Below are 27,606 nucleotides of genomic sequence, written 5' to 3'. Positions count from 1 at the left end.
GATCATAGAAGTGCTGCATCCCTGAATCCCATGATGTGGAAGGGACACATACACCCATATATCTGTGCATTCGTTCACTCATTCACTCATTCACTCATTTACTTACTTATCACAAACATTCTCTGGGTAGTTGGACTTAGCTGTCAATCTTGGAATCAATCACCAAGCATTCACTAAGTACCTACTATGTCTAGGCACTGCTTGACAAAAGTGAAAACTAGTCCCTTGAGAAACTTCTAATCTACTTAGGGGAGACAATGTGTGTATGCAAAAATATAATCAAAATATACAGGATGTCTCAAGTTGCAGTTTTAAGTAATTGCTGAACCAAGACTTTTGCCTGTATGTACTGAACCTGTATATGAGAGAGGTATAAGGTTAATTAGAGAACACTGATAATGGGGCGATTGGGAAAGGCTTAATAAACATGACTTCATGGAGGCTGCTCAAGTTGCTCCTTGAAGGAACATGGTGATTATTATAAGGGGCAGAAGTCAGAAGGGAGGGAATCCCAGGCATGGAAAACAGCCAGTGCAAAAGTATGGAGATGAGAGATAAGGAGTCTTATGAGGCAGAAAGGCAGTTTTGCTAGACTGTAGAATATATGAAGAGGAGAAAGCCCCCAAAGGTAGGATGGGGCCATGTAGTGAAGGGCTTTAAATACCAAACAGAGGAGTTGTAATTTATTCCTACAGGTAACAGAGTAGGGGAGTGACAAAGTATTAGGAAAATCACTTTGGCATACCTGTGGATGATGGACTGGAGAAGGGAGAAACTTCAGACAGGAGAATTAAAGGCAAAGGTGACTCAAAGACAATGGTGGGTGTAACTAGTCTGCAGCATATTTTCCACAGTGCCCCATACACAGGAGGTGGCATTAGGAATATAATCCAGGAAATTATGACTGGAAAAGGAACTGGGTTGGTCATGTATTGTGCAAGAGAGATAACAGATGGGCAGCATGGGTGCTGAACTGGCTTCCATACAGTGAAAAATAATGAGAGGACAGCCTCCAGCACTTTGGATAGTGAGCAAGTATTGCACATAATAAAAAGCACGAAGGACTGGTCATTGCACCATTGGAAGGCACATGTTGACATTTACTCTCAATTAATCAGGACAAATTTCCAGAAAGAGATGAATTCTGCAGGAAACTTCAGTTGGAGACACAGGAGAGTGGGATTAATTACTTGACAATACTAGTTTATTTAAGTTTCTATATAAATACACTTTCAGGTGTGTTCTGGAAATGGTGTGTGCTTTGAATTTTTGTAGCTCTGATCATTTTACTTCCTCTCCCTGAACCTTAGTTTCCGTATCTGTTAAATGAAGGGGACTAGTACAAGACTTCTAAGGTCCTTTCCAGCTCTAGCATTCTATCACTTTGTATTTCAAATATGAGAGCTTACACTTCAGAGTTTCCTCCTCCTGGAGACTCTTAGAGAAACCCTTTGAAGAAGCTTTGAATCTAATTAGGCTTTTCAGGTTAGGATTTTCGTTTATCAAGTTTTCCAAATGCGGCACACTCCCCACCATGATACTTGCTTAGGAATTAACTGGCCATTCTTTACCCTCATGCTACATAAAATTATCGGTTTCTCTTTCTAGGATAAGAGCTCTTGGTTCCCAATCCAGGTAAGACAGAGATGCTACAGAATAGAGGCTAGAGATCAAGCCATCCCTAGGATATACACATCTGTGCCTCAACAAGAAAGTGAGTGCTAGATAAGATCTCAACCCTAAACTCTCCCATTATTGCCACGACAAAGAGCCATCCTGCCTTGTTGCTTCCCTCTTTTATGTACATTCTTCAGGCTACTTTTGGTCTTCTTGTGACATCTTACTCCCTGTAAGGCTGCACTTTACATTCACTATAACTTGGTATTCAATTCACCCTGCCCCTGTCCAGGGATAACCAGAAGATGAATGCATGACCCTAAGGCATCTGGACTTGCTCATTAAGAGTTATTTGATGTGAAGGAATGTCATGTGAACAGGACTCTAGAATTAGTTGTCTATCTTCTTCTTGTTAATAGAGGAGTCTAGACATCCAAGGTTTCATCAAAATAGGATGGGTCATAGCAGGAAATCAGTGGGGACCCAGTAAATGTGTTCAGGGCTGTTCCTTGCAAGATGTGTTTCTGTAAAAGTATCTTTGGTAAACTGCACCAAGAAAATCAATTTATAAGAGAAACACAGCTATATTGATGCCAATTCCTGTTCTTACCTTGGGGCCCATTGGAAATGAGAGAAGCAGTTTTTGATTCAAATTTGGCTGCACGGGTCTTTAGGAATGTGAGATGAGAAACACTTCTGTCTGTAACACAAGATGGGGAGAACGGCATAAAACACATATCTATCTGCAAACAGAATTGCTCCCAGTATTACCTCCTGCAAACATGGTAGCTGATGAAGGTGAGGAGGCAGCTCCTTTGGCCATGCTGATTGCAACGCTAACTGATCTAATGGTCTGAGTAACAATTATTTGCCCAGTAACCATGGGGTCAAGCCAAGGTATGAATGCTAATGGGCAAAATTGAGTTCACGGGCCTTCCTAGCACCATCATTCCCATCTTTAGCTTCTTTGAAGCTTTGATGTTGTCCAATTATGGACAACAGTAATTTCCTTGGATTTTCTCCTCCCTCAGTGAGGAAAGGGATAGAATTCAAGGGCTATCCAAAAGATGGAAATCCTTCAGGTCTTTCAAATTTTTTTCTTAAGGACAGAAAAGGGATTCAGCTTATTCTGCTTGGTCTCAGAGGGCAGAACTAGGAGCAATGAATGAAAACTTCAGGAAAGCAGATTTGGGTTCTATGTGAAGAAAGGCCTCCTAGATATTAGAGCTGTCTAAAGCCTTCGAAGGAGATGGGTTATCCATCATTAAAGACCTTTAAGTGGAGGATGGATAATCATATAGGAGATGTTGGACCATGTTCAGGTATGGGTTGAACTAGAGACAGAGGCTCTTACAAGTTTGTGTAATTCTGAAATCCTGTTTAGTGAGTTAGGACTGAGATACTCTCACAGATTACAAAGTGCTTTGCAGTGACCCTAGATGAGGCCCAGCTAGGTTTGGATGCTTTTGTTTTTCCATGAATAAAAGTAATGATAACAGCAAACCAATTTGAAAGGTCTCTTTCCTCAAAACAGATCTGTAATTTGGGTAATGCAAGTATTTTGCAAGTGAAGAAACTAAGGTTCTGAAAAGATTATAAGATTTGCCATAATGATTTGTATAGTAAATGGCACAGGTGACACTCAAGCCACATCCTCTGATTCAATGTCCAATGTTAGTCCACTATACCATACTTAAATTGGCTTGGGACCCATGATAGGTCCTTCAGAATCTTTCTACACCTAAGGATTCTTTAATGGGAAGAAAAATGGGTCATGGTTTTATATATATATGTATATATATATATATAATATCTTATATACATATGCATCTTATATGTATGCATGTGTGTGTATATTTTTTCCATGTCATCCTAACCTTTTCCCCCCACTTTCCCCCAACATAACCAAGATATCCACAGTTATTTCAGACCCAACCTGATGTAAAACTAAGCTCCCAAAACTCTGGAGTTTCTAGAGATGCCCTGGGGTCTGAATGATGAGCAGAAAATGTAGCAAATCATCTCACATGCTACAATGGAGGGAAAGAGGGGGGAGATGAAAGGAAATAATTGAGCCTTACTCTCATGGGATTTGGCATAAGGAGGAACTAACACACACTCAATTGGATATGGAAATCTATTTTACCCTGCAGGAAGGCAAGGGGGAAGGGGATGGGAGAGAAAAGACAATAGAAGGGGCAGCAAATTGGGAAAAGGGATAATCAGAAAAAAACATGATTGTGGGAGGACAGGTCAAGGGAAAGAATGGAATAAATGAAGAGCAGAATAGGACAGAGGGAAATGTGATTAGTCTTTTACAACATAAATATTATGGAAGTGCTTTGCATTGTTACACATGTGAACTATATTGAATTGCTTGTTTTCTCAGTGATGGTGGGGAGGGAGGGAGAGAACATGGAACTCAAAGCTTTAAAAATGAATGTTAAAAATTGTTTTAGCATGCAACTGGAAATTAAGCTATATAGGCAATGGAGTATAGAAATCTATTTTGCCCTACAGGAAAATAGAGGGAAAGGGGGAATGGAACAAAGGTGAGAAATAGAAGGGAGTACACACTGGAGGGAGGGGTGGATGGGGTGCATGCTGCTCTGGGGTGGAGAATGGGGAGAGATGGGGGGAAAATTTTGAATTTAAATTCTTGTGGAAGTGAATGTTAAGAACTAAAAAATAAATATGTTACATATACATATTTTTTAAAAATAAAGCTATAGAACTCAAAAGGACTAAAAAAAGAGAAAATAACCCCTCCCCATCCCACTTAATAACCTGAAGACTCTAGAGGAACAGGATGGTTTATAGAGCTGCCATCACTGATACACTCAGTAGTGAAGTTAAATGTAGCAGGTGGTTGTGATTCCCATGAACCAGTGCTTAGATTGCAGCTGATTTCATAGATCATTTACGCACTAGGTCCATAAATGCTACCAAAGAAAACTGTAAAACCAACAAATTAAAAAAACCCCAATTAAACACCAAAATAGAAATCCATAAAATCATAGAATAGATTAAGGAAAAAAACATAAATAAAAGTAGGTTTTTTGGGGGGGAGGGGGAGGAACAATAAAATAGATAAACCATTAGTTTATTTTTTTTAAAAAAAGGAAAAACAAATTACCAGTATCAAAAATGAAACAGGAGAATTCACAACAAATGAAGAACTTCTGAAATTTCCACGATTATAGTTATTTCTCTGGTTAAGTCAATTTTTATGAAATCAATTGTTATAATGCAAATATGTTACCAGGGGTATCACTCAAGTACTCAAATGGATCCAGAACAGAAGTTCTTAACCTTTTTTTTTGTGACATGTACCCCTTTGGACAGTCTTATGAAACGTATGCATAGTATTTGTGGTATTCAGAGTAAGATATTTAGATACATAAAATAAATTACATAGGATTACCAAAGAAACAAATTACATAAAAATATAGTTATCCAAATTCATTTTCTAAAAGTTCACAAGCCTCAGGCTAAGAGGCCTTGATGTATAACTTCTATCACGTTGATATTCCTTCCAAGGATGAAGATCAAAGTCCATCCATGGCTGTCCATCCCATGTGACTTTTGTCCATTTCCTCCCATAGCATGCTGGAAGACTACTTCATTTTCTCCTCATGAAGGTACTGGTAGAACACTCTACCTGTCTACTTATCAGCCTCTGATGTTGCCACATGATCATCCCAACTCTTCTTCCTATCATACATTTCTCTGATGATCTCTTCTATTCCTGTTCTTCTTTAGAGTTCCTCACTGATTATGGTTTCCACTCACCCCTGCCATTTTCAATTTGCTTTGTGAAATATCTGGAGTAGCTTTCTTTAAATTTGTTTTTCCCTCCCCTGCTTCTCTTTGCTTTATGAGATGATAATTTTTATAACACGCATCATCCCTCTTTGTAAGATTTTATGAGTTTGTTTTTTAATCCAGTGTTGCTTTTGATATTCCTCTCTCTCAATTTAACAAGTAAGCTAAATATCTGCTGACTAAGGCACTTTCTAGGCTCCTTTGGTCTCCTTGTTGTGGCAATTAATTTGCATTGTTTAAGCTTCTGGATAAAATTATTGTACTCTATATTAATGTCATTTCTCTACTTTTTGTTTTTCATTTCCTGGTTTTTTTTTTGTTTTCAATTATTTGTTTAGGAAAAGATAACAAGCATTTATTAAGACCTTACTATGTTAAATGCTTTACAAATATTATCTCATTTGATACTTAAAACAACTCTATGAGGTGGGTACTATTATTATCTCTATTATACAGTTGAAGAAACTGAGGCAGACTGGTTAAGTGACTTGCCCAAGGTCACACACAGTGAATGTCTAAGGCTGGATTTGAACTCAGGCTTTCATGACTCCAAGTCTAACACTGTTCACCACACTATCTAACTGTATTATCATTTCCATTTTAGAGAGAATTGCATATCATATCTTTTTTCTTCTTTTTGATTTGTTTTTTTTTTTAAACTAATCTGACTTTTATGACTAGTCAGTAGTCTAACTGTATACAGACAGATGATCCAGGGATAACTCTCATATCAATAACAAATCTTTTCCTGTTTGTTAATATAATGCTGAGTATAATATTAATTTATTATCACTTTAGTAGAGTTAGGGCTGTGAGAGAACTGGACACATCACCAGGAGGATTGGAGGTGGTGGTAAATAGGAGACAAAGAAGGTTTGGAACATTGGCCCACCCAGCTAAGGTAGCCCTAATATAGTAGACTGTAAGATGGGGGAAGAGAGGACTGGGATAAATGAGCCTCTGCTAATGGGAGATCTGAAGGGGCAGGGTAGGAACTAAAATGGGATGTAGGAAATCCGGAGGAGAAATTTCACCTACTTCACAACAGTATTAATAACCCTCCTCCCTCCAAAACTTTCGTTTCCTTTTTGTTTTATTATGTAATATAATTTTGGTAATAATTTAATAACTCCTGTTTCTTCAATGCTATAAGATTTATATTCCACTTTTCTTACAACAGCATTGGGAAGACAGTCTTGTAAAGATAGTTACTTCTATTTTATACATGAAGGAGGCTCAGAGAGATGAAATAACTTCACCAAGGTCACTCAGGTAATAAATAGCAAGGTCAGGACTACAGCCCAGATCTCCACACTTTATATCTAGTGACATTTTAAAAAAATCTCCATTGAATTTAGGAATTTTGTCTCCCCCTCCCTGCAATGGTTACTGTTCCCAGGTATCAACTGTGTCAACTGGTCAGTGAACAAGCATTCATTACGCACTTACTCTGTGCTAGACACTGTGCTGGGGATAGAAAAAATGGCAAATATCAGTCCATGCCTTCAAGGAATGTTGGGGGTGGAAGCTCAATTCCATGTGGACAGTCTCGGGCAGGTAAAGGTGGGAACTTCTAAATCTTAGAGTTCTCATGAGGCCCCCCAGAAAACAGCAGGGAATCGAGGAGTGAGACCGAGCTATCTCGTGTATTTCCTCCTCTTCCTGTGAGAAACGTGATGGGAGGAGCATCCCCGCCCTCGAGACTGACCTGGATCTGGGCACACCTATTGTTATCTAACACGCACGGTATTCAGGTGCAAACTACACGGCCGGAGAGCTTAATTAGGGTCAGGAAAGCCTGAAGGCGCTCTTAGCGCGGAGGGGCCCTGACAGGACAGAAGGCTCCGTTTTTCCTCTCTTCTCTCTCCCCTCCCCCTCTCTCCCCACTTACACTTCTACTTCCAATCTCTTACCGTAAGATCTTTGCCTCCTTGGGAGATTTCTCTCTCCCTCCTAAGGAAGAGCTCCCCCTGCACATGTAACCAGGACCCTGAATAAAGCCTAACCCTTGTTTGACTCCGGAAAGTCTCTTCTCTCATACGTTTATCCGGTTTGGCCAACCGAAGACCTGGGACAGGTAAGGTAAGACTCGGGTAGCCCTCAGGCCTCTAGGCCTGGCAAAGGAACTCCCATGTTAGTGGGGGAGAAAACACATAAACAACTGTGTACTAGAATTTTACCTGAGATTTGAAGGAAGCCAGGAAAGCCAAGAGATATAGATGAGGAGGGAGGGCTTTTTAACCATGGAAAACAGCCAGTGAAAATGCCTACAGTTAGGAGAAGGGTTTGTATGAAAAACAGCAAGGAGGCCAGTGTCACTAGATTGCAGTGCATGGAAGGAATATAAGTGTAAGAAGATTGGAAAGGTACAAAGGAGAAAATTATAAAGAACTTTAAAAGTTCAACAAATTTCTTTATATTTGATCCTGAAGGGATTCACTGGAGCTTTGTGAGTGTGTGTGTGCGTGTGTGTGTGTGAGAAAATGAGAGAGGAGACAGAAAGATAAGAGAGAGAGGAGAGAGAAAAAAGAAAAAGAAAGAGGAAGGATGGAAGGAAGGAAGGAAGGAAGGAAGGAAGGAAGGAAGGAAGGAAGGAAGGAAGGAAGAAAAGAAAGAAAGAAAAAGAAAGAGAGAGAAAGAAAAGAAGAAGGAAGGAAGAAAAGAAAGAAGGAAGGAACAGAGGGAAGGAAGGAGGAAGGAGAGAAGAAAGAGAGGTTAGAAGAGAGAAGAAGAAGGAGGACGAGAAGGAGAAGAAGGAGAAGAGAGAGAGAGATCTGTACTCTAAGACAATCTCTTTGACAGTTAAGTGGAGGATGGACTGATGTGAGGAGAGACCTGGGGTAAGGAGACTAATCAGCAGGCTAATCCATGTGTGAGATGATAAGAGTTTATACCAGGGTGGTTGCAGTATCAGAAAAGGTTCTATTCCAGAGATGTTGTGAAGGCAGAATTAAAAAGAGTTGGTAACAGGTTGGTTACTTATGAAAGAAAGAAGTTGAAGATGTAACTTAGGTTGGAAGCTTGGGGAAGTGGGAAGATGACAGTATTCTTGACAGTAATAAGGAAGTTGACTGGGCTCTACAAGAGGCTCTGGTCAACCAGACAAATTTGATTCCAAGTCTGAGTCTTCTTAAGACGCAGCTAGGTCACTCAGTGGATAGACCACTGGGTCTGGAGTCAGGAAGACCTAAGTTCAAATCTAGTCTTAGACACTTACTAGCTGTGTGATCTTGGGTAAGTCATTTGACATCTCTCAATCTCAGTTCCCTCACTTGTTAGATCAGAAAAGTAATAGTAATGCAGGGTTGTCGCAAAGATCAAATGAGAAAAAACATGTCAAGTGCTCTATAAACCTTAAATCACTATATAAATTGTATGTTCAAACACCAGGCTTTGCCTTTAAACGTACCTTCTAGGTCTTCAGAGTGGTGAGTAAGGACAGGTGTGTTTAGCTTGCAATACACATGTCCTGAGATCATATTCCAAATGATAATTTCCCCATCATAACTAGAGGTAGCAAGAAGAGAAGGTGGGCACTGAACCACACATAAAATATCATCCTTATGTCCCCGGATCTATAAGAATGATATGTAGGGAGACAGAGGAAAATGAGACTGAACAAACAGTCAATCAATCAATAGACTACATGCCATAATATACCTACTATGTGCTATGTTCTGTGCTAAGCATTAGGGCTACAAAAAGAGGCTATAAAGGAGCGGACTCAGAAAGATGCTTCCCCTTACGACTAGCTATGTGTTTAGGGGCTTATTCTGGTCTCTTGTGTAGTTTAATCTAATCTAGTGGATCGGGCATCTAGGTGGCAAAGTACATAGAATGCTGGGACTGGAGTCAGGAAGACTCATCTTCTTCAAATTTGGCCCCAGACACTGACTAACTGTGTAACCCTGGGCAAGTCACTTAGCCCTGTTTGCCTTAGTTTCCTTCTCTGTAAAATGAGTTGAGGAAGGAAATGGCAAACCACTCCAGTATCTCTGCCAAGAAAACCCCAAATGGGGTCATAAATAGTTGGACATGACTGAAATGAATATATAACAGTGGATTGAGGAAAACAAATCTACTGTCTCTCTTCAGGTCAGACAGCAATTTTAGACTACAGGCAGTTCAGTACGAGGGAAAGAGGACTGAATTTGGAGTCAGAGCATCTGAATCTAACACAGGCCTCTCTGGGCATGCCCATTTCTAACAGGGAGATGGCCTTGAGGGGTCTTTGAGCATGCTCAGTTTGCCTGATGTAGAGACTACAAAGAGCCCTACCACATGCCTGAGGGAAGCTCCCTTTGATTGGCTGTCTGTATCTCTAAAAGTGGTGAAACTGAGCCATTCACTCCCTTTTCCATCATTTTTTTTTCTTCTGTGCTCTTTTGAATAACTTTTATCTGCCCTTGCCAGCACGGATGCCATGAACTGAATCACTAGGAGGCGAAGGAATATCCTTTCTCTACTTCCTCCCTTCCATCCCTTCTCCAAGGAATGGACCTGGGGGGGTATTTGCTTATGTTTTGTGTTATTTGTCCTCAGTTTCAGGTTCCAGAAGCAATCCTCATAGACCCTTGAGTTTGAGTCCTGATGACCTGGGAGTCAATGGCAGAGGAGGATTATACCTCCCACATATTGGGAAGTATATTTGTGTGTGATCATGTCTTTAAGTACATATTCCTTTATAAAAGGTCCTGTTACAAGTGGAGGCTGAACTTCTTTCTATTAGAACTTGGTATGCACAGAGAAGTCTGGGTTACATGAGTTTGAATTCTGCCTTTTGCTACTTACCTCCTACTATCTGTGTAATCTTAGTCATGTCACTAATAACTTCTCTGGGCCTCAGTTTCTTCATCTATAAAAAGGTGGTTGGGGTATAGAGGATTACCACAGTTCTTCCTGGTTTTAAATCCCATGATACCCCCAGTTTCACTTTTCCTATGAAGCCAACATTTCTACCACTTCCCTCACCATGTTGGCTGACTTGTAGTATTCACAGGGCACTTTGAACTCATTGCATAGAAAGAATGAATGGAAATGAAAACTCAACTGTCTTCTTTCGCCCCAGCCTGGCTGTGTTTTGTCTTGCAGATTGCCACAGAGCAACACAATACTGAACTCTCCAAGGTGGTCCAGTTTTCAGAAAACCTCAGTCCTCCATCTGCATGCAAAGCCCTGTGATTACTAAATCTTTTCATACTTTCCACCTGGTCACCACAGTGGTGAGTGCACACTGATCAGAATTTAAATGATCTGCCCTTTTCAAAAGATGATTCTCAGGAAGCTATTAATTATCTTGGGCTGAGCCACATGTCAGGCAGCCCTTAAGATAGAAGAGACATTTAAAAATGATCTTCCAAGATTGTCACTGCAGAGTTGTAAAGATTTCCTATGGCATCAGGTTTAAACTTTAGCTCTGTTTAACTCATCTCTTCTTTTCCAGTGGAGGCAAATTGAGTGACAGTTAGTTTATCATATGTCTATGAAGATCTTGTTGATTCTGATGAGATTCCCATTCCTTTCCAAATGCCCCAAGAATAGCCATGTGGGTGACAACTCACTATATAACCTGGTAGTCAGGTGACATGTTTTGATTCAATTCTGCAACTAACTTGTGTGCCTGTGACTTTTCTTAAATGAAACTTAGTTTCCTCCTCTATAAAGTGAATGGGCTGGACTAGTTGATCTCTAAGGTATCTTCAGGTCTATAGTTCTAGTTGGGGATAGGGATGGAAGAAGACTGAAGAAAGAAATCTGGAAAAAAGAGGTAGCTTATTTATTCCCACTCAGCTGCTACACATCTCTTTATTCCAGTGCTTCCCGCTTCTCTTCCACCCTTCCCCACCTTCTCTTGTCCAACACTGCCCAAGGTTATATGAGCAGCCATGTTTATATCCCCTGATGTAACCATGACTTCATTGGACTTGAACATCCTGGAGGAAAATTGGGGATTTGCTTAGTAGTCTATAGGTCAATGTTTCCTTTTCTAAGAGAAGACAAGAGAAGGGAGGGGATGATTGGAGGAGAGAGTCAGAGGGAGAAGGGAAGAGAGATAGATGTGGGGGAGGGAGAGAGACAGAAAGACAGACAGAGGTAGAGAGAGAAACAATCTCCTGTCTTCCTTGGGAACTCAGCTTATTGGTGTGGCATGCCATGATTTACTCCTAAATATTATTGTGTTACTGACTGAGAGGGACCTAAGGGACCTAAGAAATTATCCAGTTCTGGTTCATCTTTATAAAGGAGAAAACTGTAGTACAGATGGTTTTAGTGACTTGACCAACATTACACAGGCTGTGAGCAGAAAGTAAGTTCCTTGAGGGTTGGTACTGTATCACTTTTTCCTTTATATCCCTAGTACTTAGCAGAGTCCCTGGCACATAGTAGGTACTTGATAAATGATATTTGGTTGATTTAATGGCAGAACCTTTATTTAAATCTGGTCTTACTTCTAAGTCCAGAGTTCTTTCCACTGTACCACATTGCTTTCCTTCAGACAGCAGGCATGAAGGTCATTTAACTCTTCTAGGAATTTAGAGACATTTAGAGTCCTCATACAAATCACAAAGAATTTCTCTAGGAGGGGGTATTGGATCATGGGGTCTAATATTTAGAGCTGGAAGGGGCTTCAGGGATTATCTGGTCCAACCTTCTCATTTTGGAGTTGAGGACATTGAACTTCAGAAATGTTAGAAGATTTGCCCAAGGTCACACATATAGTAAGTGTTATAACCAAGATCTGAACCCTGGTTTTTTGCTCAGAATCTAATACTAATCCCAGTATATTCTATGATTCCTGTACACAAGTAGGAAGTCAACTTGAAACCCCTATGCCCTCTAAGTTTGGGCATGCATTTAAGGGGAAAGCATTGAATCATTACAACTGTATATTTATGGAGGATCCCTGGAGTGGTGGTGAACATGGCTCCTAGTTCACCTATGACATCCCCATCATCTCTCTTCTCTCTCTCTTATCTTTCTCTCTCCCTTATCTTTCTCTCTCCTCTCTCTTTTTCTCTTCTCTCTCTCTGTCTTTCACACACACACACACACACACACACACACACACACACACACACGCAGCTCCAGTGAATCTCTTCAGGATCAAATATAAAGTCATTTGTTCAACTTTTAAAGCTCTTTATAATTTTCTAGATCTGCCAATCAACATGATAGGTTGGGTATATATACTACCCTAGGAGAAAGCATGCTCTTTATCTTTCTAGGCAACACCTCAATGTGAATAGTTCTGTTCAGGGATAAAGTGGATTTAGCAGAAGTTCGTTTTAATAGTAAACTTTATCATCTGAACTTGGATAGTAGTCCACACCACCATACCAACAATGTCTTGGGCACTCTTTCCTTTCCCAGTTAAATCAGTGAAATTCTAAGGCTCCCTTGGATAAAGGAGATATTCTTTTTTATTCCTACTTTTCAGGGGGTAAATAAGAACCCAAGGTAAAACTTACTAGGTCATCCGGCCAATGTGGCTGAGGCTTCCAGAAGTGATGGAAGTCATGAGGAGAATCCTGCATCAAAAATCAAAGAGGTCAAACTGTCCATAACTGAAACAATGAGAAGTCAACACAGTTGGGTGATGGAGAGAAGAATTCAGCTTCCTGGGCCCTGCCATTGATTTAAATCCTCAAAATGTCATAGCAAAGTCCCCTTGAGCCCATGTAAATGAGAAGCAATGCAGTGCAAAAGCATTAAGGTGATTGTATTTCAGCAAATCCTATTTCTGGTGACAGCTTTTGCTAGGATTCTGATGAAAGGGTAGGCTAGTCATTGCCCCATCTTCAACAGCCTCCAGCTATTTATTGAACATTGTGCTATAAACAAAAAGAAAAAAACAAAACCATCTAACTCTGAAATCCAAGCTGTACACTGAGAAAAGCTGGATAATCACCTCCCTAATAAAGCCTGAGAATGAACGTAAACCTGTCTTCCCAGAAAATATTCTTTCACCTTTCTGTGTTATGTGAATAGAGAAATGAAGCATTCATATCTTAAAAATAAAGGAACATTTTTCAAATGAATAATTAACTTACAATTTGGAACTAATTTTCTGTTATGTCTGACTGGATTATGGAACCACAGCATGAGAGGGTGACCATTCATTTTGGCCATTATTTTTAACCTCCCTGTTTTCTCTGCTTAACCTCACTGGGTCGCAAACACAGAAGAAGATGAACAAGGTTTTGTTCTTGGCTATTAACAAAGCTATTAACTGATGAGAGTGGCAGAGAAACCTGCATATGTGTGTTTTCTAATTGTCCTAATTTTTCGTGATTCTTCCCTGACCCTCAGTTCCCCTGGCCACATTACTACCCATTTATAGAATGAGGGGATGGGAGTTGATGTCCTCTTAAGACTGTCTAGCTCTAAACCTATGATTCTCCCTCTTTCTCTGCCCTCAAAAAAATACTAAAACAAGAAATAAAATGAGCATCTTTATCTCACAGCTTCTACCTAGTGGCTAATAAATTTATTTGAATCTTACTTTCTTGATCTTCCCTGGGTCCACCTTTTGATAGTAGGAACAGAGAGTCTCAAGATGAATAAAAGGGAACAGGAAGAGAAGCAAAGAGCCCAGGTGAATTATAGTCTGGATAATCAACCTCTGAATACTCTTCGGTTGGATGCCATCAAACTAGAGACAACTAAAGCTGATCTTGTCCCTGGGATAAGAGGATATACTGCTCTTCATCATGCCAGTTGCCTTGCCTTTGATTGAGATTACCTTTGGATAATGGAATGGGCAAGCTCAGAGCCCTCTCCTAGGAAATTCTTCTTTGCTACCCCAGAGAGTTTCTCTCTTGCTCCTGATTTCTAGTTCCTCCCCACCCCCACTCCAGTGCCAAGATGTTGTCGTTTTCTTTAGCACAAATAGTTGAGAAAAGAAGACTGTAACTCTAAGTATATTGTATTCTTAAAGAATTTCATTGTCATTTCAAAGGGGAAAAATTATTGTCCTCACTCTCCTGGCAGCTGCTTTCCCTCTAGATGTGTATGAGAACAGAAGTTGGTAATATACATATGTTTTCTATTCAACAAACATTTACTGAGTACATAATATGTGCAAAGAGCTGTACCAAACTATGAGAGAGAGAAAAAGATGGACAAGGTTTTTGGTGGATTTTTTTTTTGGCTATCAACAAACACTATTGATGAGAGTGATGAAGAAAACTATGTAAGTACCTTTTACGAGACTCCTAGTTTTTAGTGACTCACTCATCTCTCTGTTCCCAGGCCCCCTTAATATTTTTCTTCTGTAATGTATCTGACTCTGGCCCTCTCAAGGTCGGGACTGTTACATCTCCCCCTCAGGGTTCTCAGGTATGTTGTTGTAGCCATCTCTTTTCTCTGCCTTCAGTTCAAGTCTCCTCCAGTCATGTTCTCCACATTTTAGGGGGCTAGTCATTAGCACCCCAATTCCATTGAACTAACATTGAGGAGCTTTGACAAAGGAATCTTAAAAGATATATCCAGAACATAGTACAAACATTTCCACAAACACTTTGGGGGCAATCTCCCTTATACTATAGAGAGAGGTCAAGGGATTAGGATCAAAATTGATCTTAGTTCTTTACATAGCATTGATTCCATCAAATTCTTGCCAAGTTGAAGCAAGACTGCTAGATGAGCCTGCCTCTCAGCTGCCTGTGGGATGGATTCCTCAAAGTCAGTTAGCCAATCAACTAGCATTTACTTAGTGCCAGGCACCGAGCTAAGTAAGTCATAGAAGCTCACTCCCCCAAATCACTTCTTGCTCTTCAGGATACGGATACAACAAAACTGAAACTCAGAATGACCAAATGCTGAGGAGTCCTCTGTGGCTTTAGAATGCACTGGGTCACAGACTCCACTCCCTTTAACCATCTGTTTGCCTCTCTCCAATAGAGTGTTAAGACCAAGAGGTAGAGATTGAAGATAAGAGGTCTTTTTGAATTAATCTGTAGTCAGTTGAAGTACCTTTTCTTCATCATGTGGTTAGCTGACTAAAACTAATTACAGAATGTTTCACAGTCTGCCTTTCCAAGGCAGTTCTCAAATTATACTGGAAGCAGGGCCCTGGCATTCTCCTTATGGAAAGATGTCATTTTCTTCTTAGTCGCTTCTACCTTGAGATGCCATCTAGGGTGCTCTGGGCATGCATCAAGCCACCATTACATTTATAGATGTAAACCCAGGGCAGTTTGGTGGTCCTATGAAGGATAACCCTGTGATACTGCATACTGCATCATTTAGGGTGATGTGACTCCTGATTGGCTGAGAAATTGCTGAGAGATGAGAAACAGAAGAGAAAAGAAAGGTCAAGGAAAGAAGGCACAGACTTTGAATGGAGAATGGGAGGCCCCCAGAGACACAGGCATTTGGGGAAGAGCTGGTTCCCCAATATGGCCCTCTGATGCTGTTGTCTGAACCTCAGGGAGTGCTAAGAATAGACTTTTTAGGTGAGGTCATTCATTCCTCAGTTGAGCTGAAATTTCATCTCACTCCCTGGATACAGAGCCCTCTTTTCTTTTGTGTGAACTAATCTCTTTAAATTCTCTCTTACTGTTTTTCTTGCTTGCTCTGATAAATATGTTTGCTTGCTATCCATGATTGTCTTTTGTGTAATAATCATTTGGTAGTAGGGGAAAGAAGCTGGTCATGGCCATACTAATTGTACTCTCCAGATCTGAGGTGGAATTATTTCCACATTCCACCCCTACCCCCTTAATGGCCAGGAAAAATGGCTTTCATCCTAAACATCCCCCCATTATATCCCTAGAGTGCAAATAACTGATATGTAATAGATAGATATAATTCTTGGTATACATAAAGTTCAAGGTAGTCTCTCTCCTACATGGGCTGAAAGAATACATCTCTGCTCTTTAGGTTTTTGATTAGAACAAAAAGAATGCAAGAGATGTTTAATAGTGGAAGAATGTGGCATAATAATGACCACTGAACATGTGGAGCTTAATATTAGCTCTGGGTCACTTTACATGGAAAAGGGGTCCGGATCATCTCAGGAAGAAGTGCCTTCTTGTCCTACAAGGAAAAGTGATATAAATTCATAGGTATCAATAGGAGAAGAAGAGCAATTGTTCATGACTTCCTAACAAGGGGCTATTGAGGACATAAATAATATGAGTTGTCTGAAGCATATTTCTGGTTCATGATGGAGACTTCTGAAGGTTGTCAAATATGATGGCCGTTACCTATTTCTGATGATTTACATTGGGACAAATTATGCCACCAGGAAGAATCTAGAAAGCATGCTAAAGATTATAAAAGCCAGAGGAAAATAAAAAAATTGAAGGCCTTAGGCTCAAGTTGGTAACTTTCAGCATCATTGCTTTTTGAAGGTAGAGGGTTCAGGAGACAAATGTGGATTTAAGGAGTGAACAGAAGACTTAAGATAGTGCCTGAGAATGAGATTTAGATTTTATTAATTTCAGATTAAAATACAGTAATGATTGACTTTGGAGAGATGGAATATACCTGATTAAGGTTGGTAAAAAAAATATATTTTTGTTTGGAATCCTCTATAGCTCATTTAACCTCTAGACTCATTTTCTTAACTCCACATTCCAAATAGCAAGTTGAGTCCCCAGAGCACGTCTGACTACATATCCCTTCAGGATCCTAGTGATAACCCAGAGGGATTAGAGCATCTTTCTAGTACTATTGTCCATGAACCCCCATCAGATTAACATCTCAGTATCATCTAACCAATCATTAATACCATGATATTCCCATTGTGTCTTACTCAGTATCAATGAATCAATTAACATCAATTAACTTTTACAAAGAGATATTTACAGAGATTATAAAGCAAGACCTGAAGTACAAAAACTTGAGACTTGGAACACACTTCTCCTTACCACCTCAGCTATTGGATCTCTGTTTTTATTTCAGACCTTTCAGAGTTCACAAGGTCATGATATTGTCCATTCTGTGCCTGACATTCACTTATCTAAGCTCAAGTAGAAGAGACACAGTAAATACAGAAGAAATAGCAGCTCCATATGTTTGGGACCACATGGCAACTAGGTGGAGGAGACACTCCCTCATCCACAGGTTGACAGGATTGTTTTCCTCCTCGTTCAAAAGCTACCAGGGAAAAGATCTTTGGTCTATTTGTGCCTTTTGTATGCACATTCAGTTCTAGCTTAGAGGCTTTTCTTCACTAATAAACAGTCACACACTACCTGTATATGCTCTAAATTAGGGTTTAGCACTTCTATTATGCATGCCTACCTGCAGACTCACCAGACCTCCACACAAATACACACCAGGTAGAGAACACCATGCATATTCCTAAGGACTAGGCTCTTCTTGGCATCCATTATGCTTGAAAGTCTACTTAGAGCTTTAAATTGAAATTTGAGGAGGAAGAAGAAAAATGCTTCAATACATCTAGATATTATAGAGAGCAGCAGTCACAACACAGGAAGAATAGCAGAAGAACCACTTATTCACAAGAAACAATATCCAGAAAGAGGAAGGGAAATAAAATTCATGGCCTCAGATCCATAAATTCACAAAATATGAGTAATAAATAGGGTGAACTAGAGATTTTGATGCAAGGAGGTAAATATGAACTCATATGGACCATTAAGATTTAATAAGATGTGATTCATGATTGGAATATAACTCAGAAAATGTTTCCTTCATTCAAAAGAAGATTTAAAAGGTGGGGTAGAGCAGCATTGTATATTAAGAAGACAGATTGGTTTCAAGAAAGCTAGGATGGAGGAAGTATACTGAAGAGTATTTGGGCAAGAATCAGTGGAGTTAGAAATAATATCAACATTGTGATAGCATTATGACCCCAACAGAAGGGAGAATTAGATAAATTTGCAAAGCACGTCAAACACTTAGCATAGAAGCATACTATAGCAGCAATGGGGGCCTTTAATTATCTGTATATCTTTGGAAGCCCTCTCTCTGCTGATAGTGGAACATCTGACAGATTCCTGACTTGCCTCAATGATTATTTTATTCTTCAAAGAGTAAAAAGAAAGCCACAAGAATTGGCATTATAGTTTTGATTGACCAACGAAAGGGAATTTGTTGCTAGAGAAGACATGATTAAAACTATAGCAGAAAGAAATAATTCCATCTTAAAATTGACTATAAAGAAAGAGAAGAAAGCTAGACATAGTCTGACAGGCAAAATATATTTTAGCAGAGTGGATGTGAAAGGGTGCAGTGGAGGGTCAGAGCCAAGATGGCAGAGTAGAAAGACAGACCTGCTCTGGTGTTGCCCCCATAGTCCATAAAATACCTATAAAAAATGACACTAAACAAATTCTAAAGCAGCAGATGCCACAAAACAACAGAGGGAAAGAGATTTCCAGCCCAAGACAGCTTGGAAGGCTGACAGGAAAGTTCTATTGTACCAGGCTTAGATGAGAGTACAGCCCAGCCTGGGCCATAAGGCACAGACAAGACTGGAGCAGGTGTCAGGGCATGGAATCATGGGTAGCAGCTGCAGTTTCCAGATTTCTTAACCCACAAACACCAAAAACAGGTTCAAAAGTCAGTGAGAAAGTTCTTTCACTTGGGGGAGAGGGGAACGAGGTCCAGCCCCAAGGCGGCAGCAGCCGCTGTAGCAGCAACATCCACTTTTGGAGCCCTAGGCCTAAAGACCCTGGGGGAATTCAAAGGCAGATCTGGGTCTCTGTCCTGAATGGTGGTCCTGGGGTAAGGAGGGCCACTGGTGTGGTGCTCTGGTGAGGGAATCGTACTCGCAGATCCTGGGCAGAAACAAGCACTTGTGCTTGCTCCCAGGCCAAAGCACAGGCCAGGAGAGGAATAAACTCCTCTCCCTTGACTGTGCCACCTTAGAGGAAATGAGAACTTACAGGTCCCTAGAGTATACCCTCCACTTGACAAAGGACTCAAAAGTCAAGTAACTGCCTGGGAAAATGCCCAAAAAAGGGGAAAAAATAAGAATATAGAAGTTCACTTTCTTGGTGAAAAGATATTTTCTTCCATCCTTTCAGATAAGGAAGAACAAAGCATACCACCAGAGGAAGACATGAAAGTCAAGGCTTCTACATCCAAACCCCCCCAAAAATATGCAGTGGTCTCAGGCCATGGAAGAACTCAAAAAGGATTTAGAAAATCCAGTAAGAAAGGTGGAGGAAAAATTGGGAAGAGAAATGAGAGCAATGCAAGAAAGTCATGAAAAGTGAGTCAACAGCTTGCTAAAGGAGATCCCAAAAAAATGCTGAAGAAAATAACACCTTTAAGAATAGACAGACCCAAATGGCAAAAGAGGTCCAAAAATCCAATGAGGAGAATGCTTGAAAAAGCAGAATTAGCCAAATGGAAAAGGAGGTTCAAAAGCTCACTGAAGAAAATAGTTCTTTAAAAATTAGAATGAAGCAGATGGAAGCTAATGACTTTATGAGAAACCAAGAAGTTTTAAAACCAAAAGAATGAAAAAAATAGAAGAAAATGTGAAGTATCTCATTGGAAAACAACTAACCTGGAAAATAGATCCAGGAGAGATAATTTAAAAATTATTGGTCTACTTGAAAACCATGATCAAAAAAACCCTAAACATCATCTTCCAAGAAATTATCAAGGAAAACTGTCCTGTATTCTAGAACCAGAGGACAAAATCAAAATGGAAAGAATTCACTGATCACCTCCTGAAAGAGATCCATAAAGGAAAACTCTTAGGAATATTGTAGTCAAATTCTAGAGTTCTCAAATCAAGGAGAAAATGTTACAACACCTGGAAAGAAACAGTTCAAGTGTTGTGGAAATACAATCAGGATAACACAGGATTTGGCAGCTTCTACACTAAGGGATCAATGGGCTTGGAATATGATATTCTAAAGGTCAAAGGAGATAGGATTAAAACCAAGAATCACCTACCTAGCAAAACTGAGCATAATACTTCAGGGGAAAAATGGAATTTCAATGAAATAGAGGACTTCCAAGCATTCTTGTTGAAAAGACCAGAGCTGAATAGAAAATTGACCTTTCATATACAAGAATCAAGAGAAACATGAAAAGGTAAACAGGAAAGAGAAGCCTTAAGGAACTCATTAAAGTTGAACTGTTTACATTCCTACATGGAAAGATGTTAGTTGTAACTCATGAGACCTGTTTCAGTATTAAGGTAGTTAGAGGGAATATATATATGTAGGTGTGTATGGGTATGCATGTATGTGAATATTATATATGTGTAGGCATGTATATGTACATGTGTATGTATGTGTATGTATATGTGCATATATGTATATATATGTCTGTGCAAATATATATGTATTGTGTATGTATGTATGTGTGTGTAGATAGATATATACATATATCTATCTACACACAAACACACACACACACACATAGACAGAGGGCACAGGGTGAGCTGAATATGAAGGGAGAATATATAAAAAAATAAAACTTACTGTTGAATGGAATGTACTAGGAGTAAGAGAAAGGGAGAAAATCATCTCACATATAAGAGGGAAGAAAGAGCTTCTACAATGGAAGGGAAGAGGGGGGAGATGAAAGGAAATTGAGCCTTAATCTCATGAGATTTGACTTAAGGAAGGAATAATACATACTCAATTGGATACGGAAATCTATTTTACCCTGCAGGAAGGCAAAGGGGAAGGGGATAGGAGAGGAAGATAATAGAAGAGACAACAAATTGGGGAAAGGGATAATCAGAAGCAAACATTATTGTGGGAGGACAGGTCAAGGGTGAGAATGAAGTAAATGAAGGGCAGGATAGGACAGAGGGAAATGTGTTTAGTCTTTTACAACATAAATATTATGAAAGTGCTTTGCATTGTTACATTTATATGAACTATATTGAATTGTTTATTTTCTCAATGAGGCTGGGTGGGGAGGGAGGGAGAGAATATGGAACTCAAAGCTTTAAGAATGAATATTAAAAGTTGTTTTAGCATGCAACTGGAAATTAAGCTATACAGGCAATGGAATATAGAAATCCATTTTACCCTACAGGAAAATAGAGGGAAAGGGGGATTTAAGAACAGTGAGTAATAGAAGGGAGGACAGACTGTAGAAAAAAGTGGATGGGGTGCATGCTGTTCTGGGGTGAGAGGTGGGGAGAGATGGGGAGAAAATTTTGAATTCAAATTCTTGTGAAAGTGAGTGCTAAGAACTGAAAAATAAATAAACTATATATTCAAAAAAGGAAAGGGTTCAGTGAAAGGGCAGGTAATCAACCAAGTTAATAAACAAGCATTTAGTAAATGCCTTCTATGTGCCAGGCACTGGAGATACAAAGATAAATGTGAAACAATTCCTGCCCTCTAGGATATTACAATCTAACCAAGGGAAACAATGTGTACATATGTGTAAGAAGTTGGTTAATGAGGGCTGTCTATTGGACAGGAGTTCTTAACCTTTTTTTGTGTCATGGACCTTTTGGGCAGTTTGGTGAAGCCTATGGACCCATTGTCAGAAGTGTTTTCAAATTCATAAAATATAGAATGTTACAAGGAAACTAGTTATATTGAAATGGTTTTAAAAATATTAAATATAAAAAAACCAAGTTCACAGACCATAGTTATGAATTTCTGTCTCAGAGTTGCTTGGATTCATCTTTCCTTCTGTGTTATATAAAGTGTACACAGATGCTACCTGCCTAATTTCAATTTAATATGTTAGAACGTTGGAAGTTTGTTTCCATTCACTACTAAGAAGTTAGTATTATGTGGTTATGAAAATCTTCTAAAGTGGTTACAAAGTCAGAAGAACCAGTGACTTAGGAGATTTTGAACTGGAATGGAGTTCACATAGAAAAAGGACAATTCAATGGTATCTCAGTCTCTTTTTCTTCCTGACAGCAAGGGAGGCAAGAACTGCAGTGAACTGCTGAGTAGGAGGCTATCCTATCTTCCACCTGACTACTTTGTGTCCATAAGCATGTGATACCACTATTTCTTTTGTGTTTATTCTTTCCAAATATTTGGCAAATGACTTCCAAGAAGGTAGTACCTGAGCAACCTTGTCAGTTGAGGAGTTCCATCAGAGCCATCAAAGATCTCTCCAGCAATTGAAGTCAGATACAGTGCCAGGCCTGGAGCTAGGAGGACCTGCGTTTGAATCTGGCCCTAGACACATAAGCTGTGTGACCCTGGGCAGTCACTTCATCCTGTTTGCCTCATTTTCCTCATTTGTAAAATGAGCTGGAGAAGGAAATTGCAAACCTCTCCAGTATCTTTGCCAAGAAAACCCCAAGGGGGGGCGGAGCCAAGATGGCAGAGTAGAAAGACGCACATACACGTAGCTCCGAACCCACAACCCATAGAACATCTGTAAAAAGGAACTCACGGCAAATTCTGGAGCAGTGGAAGCCGCAGGGCAGTGGAGCAAAGGAGATTTCTGTTCGGGGGGGGGGGGGACCTGCAGACCTCTCGCGAAGGGTCCGTCGTGCTGTGGACGCGGAGCCCAGCCCAGCCCTGCCGCGGCCACGGCACGGAGGGGAGCAGATCTGAGCGGGCTTCGGGGACAGGATCTCCAGTGGCTGCGGGTCCCTCCGCCCACAGGTGGTGGGGGTCAGTGAGAGGGTCTTTTTGGTGGGTCGAGGGGGGAGTGGGGTGCCCCCATGGCTCGGGCCCCATCGGGAGGCAGCGGCTGGGGCGGTGGCGGACCAGGGCTCCCCAGGCAGGCGGGAGCCTGGATCCATTGTTGAAGGTCTCTGCATAAACCCCCTGAGGGAACTGAGCCCGTGAGGCAGCCCTGCCCCCACCTGAGCACCTGAACATAATCTCACACTGAATAGCAGCCCCACCCCCGCGGAAGCCCTGAGGCTGGGAAGCAGCATTTGAATCTCAGACCCCAAGCGCTGGCTGGGAGGATCAGGAGGCGAGGTGGGTGTGAGGAGAATATTCAGAGGTCAAGTCACTGGCTGGGAAAATGCCCAAAAAAGGGAAAAAGAAATAAGACTATAGAAGATTACTTTCTTGGTGAACAGGCATTTCCTCCCTTCCTTTCTGATTAGGAAGAACAATGCTTACCATCAGGCAAAGACACAGAAGTCAAGGCCTCTGTATCCCAGCCCACTCAATGGGCTCAGGCCATGGAAGAGCTCAAAAAGAATTTTGAAAATCAAGAAAACCCCAAATGAGGTGGCAAAGAGTCAGACACAACTAAAACAACTGAACAGCAACAGCACAGAGTCCAATGGCAGCAGCAAGCAATGAATGGCAATTGAGGTAATGTCCAAGGATGGATATGGAAAGATCTGATGACAGCAGCTTCAGGCTTGTTGACCCTTTGTGATGGAGAGAAGTGCTGGTTAGTGATTCTAGAAAGACATTGATCCACTAAGCCAAGCAGAGCTTTACCCAAGGAGAACTTCTCAAGGATTTGATGAATCAAGAAAAAAGACTTTTATGTTAGAAGTGAGAAGATACTCCTTGCTTCATTCAGCATGTACCTTGCTACCATGTAGCTGAAGTTGGAGCCCACTATCCCCATGAGCTTTTGATGTGCAAGGAAAGAGTGTATCCCTCAGTCTGGTGTGGAGGATATTTTTTGTACCTTCTGTACTTCCAATATCTTCTTGGTAAATATCTCTTTTGTAAAAGCTAATTGATATCAATTGGCTGATGATAATGAGAGGCACATTGGATGGAGGCTTGTGAGACACAGTACTAGGAACTCCTACCTCTCAGGATTACCACCCTGAGGAGAACAGTAGTCATTGCTGTCTGAGGACCTAACCTGCCAGTGCAAATGGGAGTTGGGAGAATGAACACAGAGAGAGCTATACTTAGTTTCACAATCTTAGACTATCATTGATTCTTTCTTCTCCCTCAACTCTCATCCAATCAGTCATCAAGTCTTGTTGATTTTAGTTCTACAGTGTCTCTCACATATCTGTCCACCTTTCCATTAACATAGACTCTATCCTAATATAAATCCTCATCACTTTCCCTATGGATCACTACAACTGCCTCCTAATTGGTGTTCATGTCTCCAAGTTCCTCAGAGCAGCTAAACTGATATTCCTAAAACATAGATATGATCATGTTACCCTTCCCTCCAACTCAACCCATCTCAAAAATCTTCAGTGGCTACCTGTTGCCTTTTGCATAAAATACAAAATCTTCTGTCTGACATTTAAAGCCTTCCATAATTTCTCTTCTACCTATATTTCTAATGTAATTTCATCTTACTCTCCTAAATGCACTGTTTCAGTCAAACTGACTTTCTAGCTCTTTCTTCATTCTCCACCTTTCTGCCTTTGGATACAAATAGAGCTACTTAAACCCAAATCACTCTGACTCTCCCTGATTGGCCAAAAATATGTCCCAGCCCAAGCCTCAGTTGGTCATTGTTTGGGTTTTGATGACTCAGAGTGAGTGTAGCACCTGTTTCTATTCTGGCCAGAAACCTTGAGGGTCCCAGAATGATTTTCTTTTTTGAGTAGGCAAACTAGGCCATCTTTTACCTCTTTTCTCACCCAGCTTTAAATCACTGAATCACTGAATGGGTGTTACCTTAGACAAATTGACACCTGGGAAAGACCTTACCTTAAAAAGACTAAGGTCTCCCTACTGCATCTGGAGCCATCTCAAGTCATCCTGACCTATGTATTGTCCCTAGACTCAGATGATACTGAAGGAGAAGGTGAGGTTGATGACTTTGCACAAACCTATCTCACTTAATTTCAGTTCACTTACAAATCAAATATCACCCTCCTGATGCGCTTGATCTTCTTCCAGAACTCCTCACATCTGAAATGCATCTGTCACCTCCTACTGATACAATCCTTAGTTTCCTTCAAAGCTCAGGTGCCACTTTTTATATGAGGACTTTTCCTGATTTCCCCCATTATTTGCATTCCCTCCCTCTTGAAACTATTTTGAATTTACTTGGGTAAATATTGTGTGCCCCCAATAGAAAAAAAACTTTTAAACATGGTATGAGAGATAGTACCAGGAACTCCTAATTCTCGGATAATTATCTAAATTATCGGCTCTCAGGGTTACCATACACATTCTTTCTTTACACGTAGAAAGTCCATGGAGAGAGTGGGCTCCAACTTAACATACATGGTAGCAAGGTACATGCCAAATACAGCTAAGGAGTACCTTCTTACTTCTAGTACAAGAAGTCTTTTTTCTTGATTCATGGACTCCTCATGAGATTCTCCTTGGCTAAATCTCTCTGCTGGACTTGGTGGATCAGTGCCTTTCTAGAATCACCAACCAGCACTTCTCTCCATTAGAAAGGGTCACCAAGTCTGAAGCTTCTGTCATCAGGGCTTTCCACATCCGTCCTCAGATATTAACTTGACAGTCACCCATTGCTCCCCCTGTTCCTTGAGGGCAAGCACTTCCCCCTACCCCATAAAACCTCGACCTTTGTAACTGTACCTTCCACACAAGTGTTTTAATATATGTGTGTTATTAAAAATTGAATTGAGTGTATTAAAAAAGCAGAAGATTGTAAGTGGGGAGACCAATTAGGATGGTAGGCCTTGAAGGCAGGAACTATGTATCTTATCGATTTTTTATTCCCCACTGCAACCAGCTCAGTGTCTGGCAAGTAACAGCAGCTGAATAAATGCTTGTTAAAATGAATGAATTCTAAGGGTGGCCCAATATGACTCAGCCATGTCTGCCACTTACTGTCTCCGTAATCAGTTTCCTTCTGCACCTGACTGAGACCAGGAAGAACAAACAACAAGAAGGAGCAAAACTAGGGTAGGAAAAATGTATGTAGAAGAGAAGAATCCTTTTCTGACTCAATTTTGTCTTCACTGGCTGGGTATGTTACCAGGTAAAAAATACTAAAGATACAAAAAAAATACTAAAGATAAATGTATTGGCCTCTTCCCAACATTTCTTTATAAAAGGAAGATAGCCAAGTGATAGAAAGTTTATTCTGAATCAGGGAGCTGAAACTCTTATTTTGCTGTTTACTTACAAAATACATGTTTATTCTTCTGTCCCATCCCACAGCTATGATGTACCTAGAATGATAAAAAGTTCAGGAGTCAGATAATTAAGTTTGTCTATTACACTTAGAAATTTTATTAATAAATCAAGGACCCATGATTTCATCATGCTAACATGGGTGGCAACTCATCTGTAACTTAGTCAAGTTTCAGAGTGTTGGATGTGTTGGACTAAATGACCTCTAAGTTCTAAATCTAGAATTCTTTGCACCCTGATTTCAAAGCCACAAATTAACAGAAAACCACATTTTTCACTTTGTAGTACTTAGGGAATTTTTAAGTCTCTAATAGGATGTTGAGCTTAAGTTATCTAGGGCTGTTACTCCTGGGGGCTAAAAACATTCAAAGGAACAGAACATCCCCTAATGACTTGTTCTTATGAAAGCAGGCAATGGTGTTAATTACTTATATAATATCTTCTGTTATAGTTTATCTTATTTGGTACTTATCAGCAAGATATTAGAAAAGAGGCTTACAAAGGTTAAATAACTTTCCAAGGTCACAAGCCTAACAGGGAGGGAAGATTTGAATATCAGTTTTCTGACTACAAGCTTCCACTATTCCATGATACAATTAATTATTCTATAGAATCCTGGAAATCTTGGATTTGAGAGAAGATTGGAAGTAGAGGGACCATTAGGATAGTAGTATTGGAGGGTCAGTTCCTCATGGCAATCCCTGAAATACTTGAGGATGACTCTCATGTCCTGCCTTTCCCCCAAATTTTCTCTCCTCCCAGTTAGCATTTCTGAAGAACAGGTCTCACTACTGTAGATACAGCTTACTTATTTTGATACACTTCCACATAAGTACAGTCACAGACTTCATTGTGTTTTTCATCTGGAAAAAATAATGCAGTTAATCAGCTTGTGTTCTCAAAGACACTTTAAATCAATCAGTCAACAAGCATTTGTTAAGTGCCTACTGCATACCAGGCAGTGTACTAGACACTGGGGATATATAAATGTAAAGAATGAAACAATTCCTCTTCTCAAGGAGCTTTCATTTCTATTGTAAATACTTGAATTATTTTGCTTACTTTGGGTCTGGTGAGTAAAGAAGAAATCACTCACTTTTTTGAAGTTAATGACCACTTCCAGGCCACTATCCAGAGACCCTGCAAGTCAGGAAAGCTTTGCTAATTTACCGAACTGGCTCTTATAACCAGAAAGACATTTTTTCTGCTCTTTACAGTGAATAGAGTCTTA

The 27,606-nt window shown here is 40.2% G+C and overlaps 1 protein-coding gene across 4 annotated transcripts in view; it reads right to left on the bottom strand.

Annotated features, from left to right (window-relative positions):
- Positions 1-27,606, bottom strand: part of LOC140505659 (cilia- and flagella-associated protein 337-like) — a 210,664-nt gene that overhangs the window by 21,994 nt on the left and 161,064 nt on the right. For all 4 annotated transcript variants that reach the window (XM_072611852.1, XM_072611854.1, XM_072611856.1 and 1 more), the window contains 5 exons: positions 27,184-27,238; positions 26,368-26,413; positions 12,912-12,971; positions 8,852-9,017; positions 2,228-2,317 (listed from right to left, as the gene is read on the bottom strand). In XM_072611852.1, the coding sequence (XP_072467953.1) occupies positions 2,228-2,317; positions 8,852-9,017; positions 12,912-12,971; positions 26,368-26,413; positions 27,184-27,238 (417 nt within the window). The remainder of the gene's footprint in view (positions 1-2,227; positions 2,318-8,851; positions 9,018-12,911; positions 12,972-26,367; positions 26,414-27,183; positions 27,239-27,606) is intronic.

The sequence above is a fragment of the Notamacropus eugenii genome, chromosome 5 (assembly GCF_028372415.1).
Source record: "Notamacropus eugenii isolate mMacEug1 chromosome 5, mMacEug1.pri_v2, whole genome shotgun sequence".
NCBI lineage: Eukaryota > Metazoa > Chordata > Mammalia > Diprotodontia > Macropodidae > Notamacropus > Notamacropus eugenii.
This window is presented reverse-complemented; position numbering and strand designations above follow the sequence as displayed.